General features: G+C 44.5%; 1 protein-coding gene across 1 annotated transcript; it reads right to left on the minus strand.

The window, feature by feature from the left end:
* Window positions 1-6018: 6018 nt before the first annotated feature.
* On the minus strand, window positions 6019-8461 carry LOC148128608 (vomeronasal type-2 receptor 26-like). Its single transcript, XM_087948732.1, has 2 exons — window positions 8326-8461; window positions 6019-7316 (listed from the first exon to the last, which is right to left on the minus strand). The coding sequence occupies exon 2, from the start codon at window positions 7096-7098 to the stop codon at window positions 6556-6558; it is 543 nt and encodes a 180-aa protein (XP_087804858.1). The 5' UTR covers window positions 7099-7316; window positions 8326-8461; the 3' UTR covers window positions 6019-6555.
* Window positions 8462-10449: the final 1988 nt, after the last annotated feature.

The following is a 10449-nucleotide window of genomic DNA, read 5'->3' on the forward strand; positions in this document are numbered from 1 at the left end:
TTTTGTGCAAAAGAAAACCTCAGGAACGAGAGGAATTCTGGTTGAGACTTTTAGGTGGGACTGTGCTGTTTCTTCTTTCTTTCTTTCTTTCTTTCTTTCTTTCTTTCTTTCTTTCTTTCTTTCTTTCTTTCTTTCTTTCTTTCTTTCTTTCTTTCTTTCTTTCTTTCTTTCTTTCTTTCTTTCTTTCTTTCTTTCTTTCTTTCTTTCTTTCTTTCTTTCTTTCTTTCTTTCTTTCTTTCTTTCTTTCTTTCTTTCTTTTTTGCTCCTGGCTCTGCCATTGCTGTGTTAAGAGCCAGGCATTGGATTGTAGGAGGAGAAATCCTATCTTTAGGAGAGGGAAGACTGTCAATGCTCAGGGGACACAGGTTGGGGATCAAAGCCGTGGAGTCTTCTGGACACTCCTTGATGGGATTGGAATTCTCGGTGAGTCTCCAGCTCCTTTTGCTGTACTTGGCCCTTTATTAACCAATCAGAATAGAAATAGAAGGACTTCCGGTTTGTCGGCTTCGCGAGCGGCAGGGATTTGCGAAGCTGCGCGATCCCTGCCGCGCTAGCCGTTTTTGGGGCTCCGACCCAGCCGGGTACGGAGCTAGGCTGCCCTGCAGGGGCAGCCGAAGGTAGGGGATCCGGAGAAGGGTTTGGGGGTGCTGCAGACTCCCTCCCTGGCCGGCAGAACTCCCTTTTCCCAGGACGGTGCAGCGGCGGTCTGTAATGGCCGCCACAAAGAAGCTGGCAGCCGGGTAAGAATGCGCAGGAGGAAGTGGAGAAAGTGATTGAGAGGAGAAAGTTTTTCTTGGCTCCTAGGACTCTAAGACATATCTAATAAAATTCCTGAAAAGTATGACTTTCTGAATAATACCTGCCAGAAGAGGAAAAAAGCGGCTGTTTGAAGGTGCTGAAAGGATAGCTTTCCCTCTTTTCCTACGGAATAAATAACTGGATATTAAGAAACCTATTTCTTTTAGGTGAAAATTGGTTTTAAGCGATGAGTGGGAAGAGAGAGGATTAAAAAGAAAACATTTGTATGCTAAGACTTTGTTGGAGCAGATGCCTTAAGGATTTGAAGACTAGAATATATTGCAATAAGATTTTAAACAGATTTGGACTTTCTTTCTCTTGGATTGATATTACCCCAGAAGGAGAAAGTGAGAACTCTGCCTTGGTTTGGACTGACTGATAACTTTGGGACTGTTTTATTTTTTTTATTTTCTTTTGAATATTCTGGTTGTTGTAAGAAGAAAGAAGGGGAAAAGAAAAGAAAAGATTTATAATGGCTCTTTCTGTTGAGGAACTAAGAAAAGAATATGAACAAGCAAAAAAAAAATGGTAAAGATGGTGTGGAAGAAGCTTTCCTTTTCTTAGAAATGGCGCTTATTAATTATCAACAAACATTACAACAGATGAAGACAGCAGAGGAACAAGAAAGAAAGAAAGGAGCCATTTTTAATGAATCTCAGAACTTGATCCAGAAAGAAGGAAGAGAGAAAGAAAAGAAAAGAAGAGAAAAGAAGAAAATTAAAGGACTTAAGGACTTAAGATCTAAAAAACATTTAAGAAAGGGAAAAATAAGGTGCAAAACCAATATGATGATAGTAAACAAAAGGGAAAAGGAATACGACAGAGAAGGGAAGCTGGCAAGGCAGAGGCTAGAAGAAGGGGGGGTAGAAAGGTTTGTTGGGAGAAGAAAGAAAGGGAAAAGGTGGAGAAAAGCTACAATGTTTTGAAATTAAATGAAAAAAAGAAATTTTTTTTGGATAATGGATAAAGTATAATTTTTTTAAAAAAAAAAAAAGATTTTGCAAGGTACATAAGATGAGATGGTAGTATTGTAATGATTTAAGAGTTGATAAGAGATTAAAATGTTAAAATGTTTAAAAATGATTGGCTTTAAAACCTAATAATAGGGGAGGTTTAGAATATTGTTTTAATTAAAGAGTTTAATAAGACTATGGTATTGATGTTATTATAAAATTTTTATTATAGTATCTTTTTTTAATATTTGGATTTATTGTCTAATTATGTACTTAATTATGTTGGATGTATTAGTTAGATAGAATGTACCAAGCAAAATCGGATTGGGTATTAGATATTATTTTAAAGATTAATTTGATTAACTTAGGGGGGAGATAGAAAGGCATCATACTCTGATTAATGATTTCAGGAGAAACTTATTTTCTTTTTTTTTATAAGGAATGAGACAAAGGGATGATAAAAATGGACAAAAGATATAAATATAATGATTCAAATTAAGATGATTAATTAAGATAGAAGTAAGAAGTGTGAAATATGTGGGGAAGTTAATATAGAAGGCCTAGAATGGTAAATAAAATAAGTAATGATATGTAAGATGAGCATGAATATAATTGAAGTCCATGAAGAGAGAGACACCTGGGTCCAAGTTACTTTCCAAAAAGATTTTTTTTTATGTTTTGTGTGTTGTGTGTATATGTCTTTTTGGGGGGAGAATTAGTTAAAAATTGTAGAAATATAGATTGAGAATAATGGTAACTAAGTCAGAAAGAAACAGATGAAATAATAATAATGATATTGAATAAGAGTAAAGAGAAGTAAAGAGAAATTGAATAAGAGGTTTTGGTATGTTGTATGGAAATGGTTTAAAACAGAATTATAATTTATCTGACTTGTTAAATTGACAATGAAAAAAGGTTTAAACATGTAATGAATAATGACAATTTGTGTGTTTTAAAAATTAATAAAACTTGTTTTAAAAAAAAAAAAGAATAGAAATAGAAGGGTCCTTGGAGGTCTTCTAGTCCAACCCCCTGCTCAAGCAGGAGACCCTATACTGGGGGTGGGATTCTACCAGTTCAGACCAGTTCTATAGAACCAGTTGTTATGATTCTGCACAGTTCGGAGAGCCGGCAAATCGTGCCCCTGTCTGGACCCGCCCCTCTCCACCCTCCCCTCCCAGTCAGTCTTTATTGCACCTGCCTGACATCACTGACTGCGTCCTTCCCCACCCAGTCACTCCTGAAGGAATCTTTTCAGGTTCTTTTCCCCTTCCCGATGATCAGCTGTGCCGGGATCCCTCTTGCTGTCTTACTGCTTTGCCCAGGACGTTTTCCTGAGGCCCAGGAGGCAAAAGGGGGTGTGGGATGTGTATGTATGCTGCGCACCGCGCCCTGTGCTCCATTTTGTGCCTTCTTGGGTCCCAGGGAAGACTTCTGGGAGCAAAAACGCCCCCCAGGAGGCTTCCCTGAGGTCCAGGAGGCCCAAAAACAAGGGGGGTGCTGCAAAAAAGAAGAAGCTACGCTCACCCAGCCATGCCCACAGAACTGGTTGTTAAAACAATTGAATCCCACCCCTGCCCTATAACATATCAGACAAGTGGCTGTCCAAGCCCCATTGATGAACTTACACACTCTTCTTCTTCAAGTTGCCTGCTGAATGCAACTGTGGGGGTCCCTGGGGTGCCAAAAGGGGCTGGCCTAGCAAACGTTGATGATGAAGACATTTTGGGCCACAATGAGGAGGCGGGCAGAAAAAAGCCTGAAAGCTTTCACCTTTCTTTCTGTTTGTTTGTTTTCATCCTTTCCTCTAGAAGCGGCCCTCCAATATTCTCCAGTCATCTCTCTCCTCCCCAGCTCTGGTTAATAAGACCCAAATCATTGTTACTCTTGGCCTTTTGAGTTTTCTGACAATGTTTTCAGAAGAAGAAGGAAGAGGCAATGAGTGGCAAGAAACTCCTGGGGCCAGCCGAGATATTCCGAGATATTCCGATATCTCCTGTCTCCTCACTCTTCCCAGATGCATGGACACCCACAAGAGAACCTCCCACAGCCAAATAGAAGGCATTGCAGCCAAGCAGGTGAGTGGTTAACAGGCCCGGCCCAGATTGGACCTTCAGAAAAGAAAGACTCGTCTCCATTTGCAGTCGAGTTCCATCTAGTAAAAGGTATGCTTTCACTAAAGTCAAGTGGTCACAGCAAAAGCAAAGCTAGAACTGAGGATTCCTGCATAAACTCGGTAATCTTCCCTTTTTTCTCCCTGGTCATCTACAATCATGTCCCCTGAAGGCCAATCATGCAGATAAGGAAGAAAAGTATTTATTTAAAAATATTTTAGGGAGGAAGCAGGGGAATCCCATCTCTTTCCTCATGCCAGACCAACGCAACACTCTTGTATCATAACAAGCAAACATCTGCATCCAGTGGCTACACCATTACGTCTCCTTGCTGAATGGGTGTTGCCCACCATGAAACTGGGATGAAGAGGGCAGAGTTGGACCATGAAAATTAAGCAAATGAACTTGGATTGTTCTTGGTATAAACAAGTGATGGATTTTTCCAAGAAGTTCTAGCTTTGTGGTCTTTGGAGCCATCCAAGGAATAAGGCGGAAAGACAAGAGGCAGCTGATAGAAAAAAGCAAAAGGGCCTAGAATGGCAAAATGACCATGTGTGAGATTTACTATGTGTTCAACTTACTGCACATTCCAAAAAGATAAAATATGAGTGGACCGATGATCAGATTGATGTCCATGCTTGAAGCATAGAAAAACAAGGCTTTGTGTATATCTGGATGTCCTTCGGGTGTTGTGATGGTCAGATAGTGCTCACAGTTTAGGAGCAGGCTGAGCTCACTTTCAAAGGTTCCCCTAAAACTTGCGTGTTGTCAATATACATAACAAACACACCCACACAATATGTCCCCTTCCCAAGAATGGGGACAGACCCACCATGGTGTATTCAAAATAGAAAGGGATCAGGACACGTTTTAGGATGGGTGACTTCTCCTGTGGCCCCTGGACCTAAACCCAAGACAATGTTTCAGAGATTCCTTAGCTCAGGTGTTGTACAAAGAAAACAGGGGCAGTCGGGCCTAAAGAAGGTGCATCCTGTAAAATGGCGTTTCCAGAACCTTCCATCTCCGCCTTCATTCCTCAAATGAAACAATGGCATTGTTTATGGAGCCTACCCATCTTCTGGGAAACGCACAGCCTAATTTTTTGCATGAATTGCCCATCAATTTGAGTGAGCTTCCTGACAATAATTGATTTAGAGCTTGTTGGTTGTTTTGGCCAAGATTCGGGAGGCTTTGAGTTCTAATCCTCCCTCAGGCAGGAAAACTTCCTGGGGGACTTTTTGTGGATCACCAGGAGACTTTTGAATTCCAGTCCCGCCTTAACTCTTATTGAATTTGGGGTGGGAAATTTGGGTTTGTGGGTGGGGCTTGGTAGGCATGGCTTGGTGGGCATGGCAGTGGAAAGTTACTTCAAAAGCCCATTCCTTCTTCTCCTGACTAACCTGCTTTCCAGCTCCGTTCTCCTGTGCAGGGCAACTAATCCAGCCGATCAGCTGGGACTCACTGGGAGGCAGAGAAGAGATGGGGGTGAGGCCAGTCAGAGGCGGTATCTGCCAGTTCTCTGAACCACTCAAAATTTCCAGTACCAGTTCTCCACAACTGGTCAAAACCTACTGAATTCCACCTCTGGATAAACGCCTCTTCCATGTGGCACAAAGCCACAAGTCTCTGCCTTCTTCTACTGCTTGTGCGAGAACCAGAGGGATATGTGTGAATCTTAGACTGACCTTCTTCTGATCCAACAGAGCTTTTCTTATCTCCTCAAAATGGAATTTGCAAAGGGATCCTATTCACAGTTAGGAGCCATTATGAGACATAAAAATTGATTTCCAATTGATCAGCAATCTCTGTGGTTGGAGAGCAGAGCCCCCACTTATTCAGCCCCTTCTTGGACCTGGATGAACATTATGCAGCATTGGAGGTTTGTGACCCAGTCAATGATGCGGCTGCCTTGAGACAGGATCCCTGCAACCTCCTCCTGGGAAGAGTCCCAAGGTCCCCTTTCTCTGGACATCTTCTCCAGCCCTTCACAGACAAGAAAAGCTTGGAGGAGGAGCAGAGAAATGCTTCAGGTACAAATTGTAGAGTGGAAAATTAAAGGGCCTGAAAACGGCTATTTTATTTCTCTGGTTGTTGAAAAAAAATAATATAGAATGGAAATTTCTTTACAAACTTAATTTTTTTTTTTACCTTTTTTTTTTGCTGTGAAGTACATACAATCCCAAACTGAAATCCCAGACAGCTATTCTGCTGAATTCTTTCTGCAAAGGTGTTTTTATCAGGAAATCAAGAAAGACTCATATAAGATGGATGAAGATTTCCCTCCTCAGCTGGGAGCCAGTCAAGCATGGCATTTCACATCATTCTGGCATTTTTAGGCAACCAGGCTGGTGTTTGGTTCCCACAGTTTCCTCCTGATCTCTTTTCCTACACATTCTCTCACCACCCACCCACATGTTTAGCTGCTGTCAGTGGGAACAAGTGCGTCAATCGTTTTTTATAAGGTATCATGTTCAGTAGCTATTGCCGAACAGCTGAATTCCTCTGAATTTTACAGTGGTCTCTTTAGCAATATTTATTGAGATGGGAGGGAACTGCAAGAATTCCAGTCGTTCAACAATTCCCCATTTTGTAACATACAGATATCATTTTCTTTGACTCCTGCATACTATCAAAATGGAAATCAAATAAAAGTAACATTAACAATTCTTCCACTATCATAATGTTATATGTCATGTTTTTACATTTGTTCTGGCTGTGAGATGCTCCTTTGTGTTCAGCTCTGGCCTCAGAAGGATAATGTAGCACTTGGGGATGAAGATGCAGACCAGCAGACCAGCACTGGAGGCCAGGATGGAGAAGACCTGCACAGCCACCATGTGTTTCCCTTTGGTGCCCAGGTAGGTGGGCACAAAAGTCACCCAGACACTGCAGAAGACCAGCATGCTGAAGGTGATCAACTTGGCTTCGTTAAAGGCCCCAGGCAGATTCCTGGCCAGGAAAGCCAGCGTGAAGCAGACGGCAGCCAGGAAGCCCATGTAGCTGAGGGTGACGTAGAACATGACAACGGCCCCTTGGTTGCATTGCAGGATGATCTCTCCAGGCTGGGAGTGGAGGTCAGAGTCAGGGAAGGGGGGAGAAACTCCCAGCCAGATGGAGCAGATGATAACTTGGACACCAGAAGAAGACAGGATGATGGAGTTGGCCAAGCTCTTCCCCAACCATCTCTTTGCTCGGTTTCCTGGTTTTGTGGCCAGGAAAGCCAGCACCACCATGATGGTTTTGGCCAAGAGAGAAGAAACGGCAACTGAGAAGATGATGCTGAAAACCGTTTGTCGGAGAAGGCAGGTGGCTTTCCTTGGTTGACCAATGAAGAGAGAAGAAGACAAGAAGCAAAGCAGGAGGGAGACCAGGAGGATGTAGGAGAGGTCCCGGTTGTTGGCTTTGACAAGGGGAGTTTCTCCGTATTTAATGAAGACGATTAAAACAAGGCCTGTGGTTAGGAACAAGAATAGGGCAAAAGAAACCAGGATGATGCCCAGAAGTTCTTCATAAGACAGGAAGGTTATCATTTTGGGGATACATTGGACTCTTTTTTTATTTGGGTATTTATCATCCGGACATTTGGTGCATTTTTCTGTATCTGAGGAAAAAAAAACCAACCCCATATTTCTTTGTCCTTTGCATTTCAAGATATATTATACATTATTTGGGAACAAGTGATTATCAGGCGCATTTTCTGAGATGGATTTCTTAATATCTCCAGAGACAAAAAATAAGTGTATCACTTGTTAAAATATATAGCTATGGTATATTTTTGACAAGCTATGAAATTGAGGGAAGGCTTAGGACTTGAAAGATTTCTTTTGTAATGTTCAGAATATTGATAGGAACCCCCATTACTAAAGGTAAATAATGAATCAATTAATCTTTCTAGAGAAACTTACCTGACCGGTGGCAATTCTTGTCATACTTGCCTCAGAGGAGGCTGACGGATCAAGTGATTGCTCCAAACTATTCGGAATGGCCTTTGGAGCAGTGGTGTTATGGGTGCAGCCAGAAACAGGCATAACTGTCCATGCCACCACATTGTGCATCTCGTATATCAGAAATACCTTTTCAGTGTTCCTCAAAGGGAACCCATGTAGACTGCATTGCAATCCTCCTTTCAGGAGGTGGACCTAAAACAATTCCTTGTGTTTCAAGGAACTCAGGTGTTCCTAGAGAAGTAAATGTGGAAGGAAAGATACATCCAAGCTAAAAAGAAGAAATATTTTCTCTGGCAGTAGTAAAGCCTGCCCAATCTGCCACAGCCACCTGTCTCTATCCAGCCCTTCCTTCACAGTCTTTTTGCTCTTCTGTTTAGATAAGAGATGAGGCATTTCGGAAATAAACCAGAAACCAATTAAGCTTAAAAGTGTGTTTTAATTCACACTTTCATGACAATGCTCTGGATGGATTCAGTTCCACCAGGCCGCCCATTTTCCTTTGGTGTCACCCACCTTTCTGAATGGAGAAGGTCCCCTCTGGACAAGGAACACAGTCGTAGCAGCAAACTGGCTCTCCTTCTCGAGCCCTCTTGACAAATCCAGGATGACAACTTTCCACACATTCGGACTGAGGAAAGGACTGAGCAGAAAAAAAATAGGATTGCAAAAGGAAATGTGTTAGGACTCTCCGTCCATGGAAATTGGAGGTAAAAATGGATATTAGACAAGATATTAGATACTAGCCTCTGGTCTTCACTTAAGTAAATACAAAATCTCTCACTATTTCCAAATGGTTGGAGATATAACTTCTGGAGGATTCTTCATTTAGTTCCTCCCTTTTGCTTTTGGCATCTCACATTGCCAATATTAAACAGAAATGTCTGGAGAGATTGAACCAGTGGAGGGATTGTACTGGTTCTGTCCAGTTCCATAGAACCGGTTGTTATGATTCTGCGCAGTTCAGAGAACCGGCAAATTGCACCACTGACTGGCCTCTGCCTGCCCACTGTGCTCAGTGAGTCCTTATTGCACATGCCCGGCATCGCCTGCAGCCTGCTTTTGCCCACTCGCCAGGCCAGCGATTGCTGCATGCCTTCCGCTGTGGCCCTACCTGATCTCCCTGGGTGAGTGAGGCTCTGCAAGCTCCGGGGCCCAGACGCCTACCTGCCACTGCCAGTTACCTTTACCCCCCACCCCACTTGCCTTTTGCTGCCACCACCCGCCACCCTAACCCCCAGCAGGTAAGGCCCAACAGCTGTGGTGAATCCAGGCGGGGGGGCGAGATGCAGACTGGTGGGGACCAGAGCTACATTTCACCTTACTGGAAGACATGTGGAGAGGCTCATGTTCTCCTGCTGCTGGGAGAGCAAGAGAGCCCTTCCCGGTACAGTTCCGGGTGGCAGAGAGAAACAGGTTTTAAGTGGGCTGCTTCTCTGCCACCCAGAGCCACCCGTTTCCCCATTGGAGAGGAAGTTGCAAACTTTTCGCTGTGCTGGGAAAGACTCTCTTGCTTTCCCACAGCAGGAGAACATGAGCCTCTCCACATGGGATTAGCTGGGATTCATACAGCTGCTGGATCCTGCCGGCGGTGAGGCAGAGGTGTGGGGGAGGGAGACCAGGGAGCATGGCCCATTTGCCTACCATCCCTTCCCTCTCCCACCCACAGCCCCTTTGTTGGACCCAGAATTATCAGCCCTGGTTGGCCCTGCCACACCCACACGGTTGCACCCATGTAGGCAACAGGCGTTGTCATTTCGAAGTTGAGGGAGAATTTGGGGAAGGAGGTGGAGGGTCCTGCAGTGGCTGGTATAGGAGCACCATTGAGAAGCAGGGAAGTGACCTTCTAGTGGTCCGACCTGGTGTTCAGGCTGGAGGCGGGCCACGGGAAGTCAGATCACCGAGGGAAAGGGGGATTGCCAGGGGGAGCTGCCCTCTCCTAGAAGAATTGGGACCATTGGGGTAGTCCTAGGAATTGGGTGAGTGGAGCTGCAGCTCCTTGCCTTCTTAGCTCAGGGAATGGCTGCTTTCTGCAGGAGGGGGACTGCGAAGGGGGCAGGTCTACCTGAGTGAATCCTCCGGTGTCTTCGCCGGATTATTTGGACACATACAAGCGAGCGCAGTTAAAGGCACTGCTGTTGCATGTGAGCTCAGGCCTCAATCCATGGCTCCGTAAACCAACACCAAAGAAGTGGGCGATCAGGTGAACCTGTGGTGCAATGCTCACTCGGATCTCGACCTCAAAGCCCCTCAGGAGCCGCCGTTCCCAGGTTTCTACTCGCCTCTGCTTGGTCGCCCCCTCTTCACCTTGATGAAGCGGATGGCCCTGCCCCTCACCATCACCTCTCTCACCTTCCCTAAGAAGGTGAGTGTGACGGTGGGGGATAGCAAAGAGGCCGGGTCCCTATCTTCCTGACTCTCTCTCCCACTCTGTGTGTCTGTGTGTGTCTCCCTGAAAGCCGCAGCATGGCCAAGCCAGCAAGCTCTCCTTGGCACTCTTCACTACTTCTTTCATTTCTTCTTTTTGGAATCCAGACTGGCTGAACAATTGCCAGACCGCTGTGGAAGCGTCCCTTCGGGTGACCCTCCTCCTCCCTCTCCTCCTCCTCTCATAACCGGTGGTTGTGGAGGGGACAGGAG

Source organism: Notechis scutatus, unplaced genomic scaffold (assembly GCF_049901735.1).
Source record: "Notechis scutatus isolate UNSWTSFEM ecotype Mainland unplaced genomic scaffold, rNotScu1.2 NSCUSCF110, whole genome shotgun sequence".
Taxonomy (NCBI): domain Eukaryota; kingdom Metazoa; phylum Chordata; class Lepidosauria; order Squamata; family Elapidae; genus Notechis; species Notechis scutatus.

Coding starts and splice junctions, on each gene's coding strand:
- LOC148128608 (XM_087948732.1), bottom strand. CDS start 7,098: ATGGTGGTGCTGGCTTTCCTGGCCACAAAACCAGGAAACCGAGCAAAG.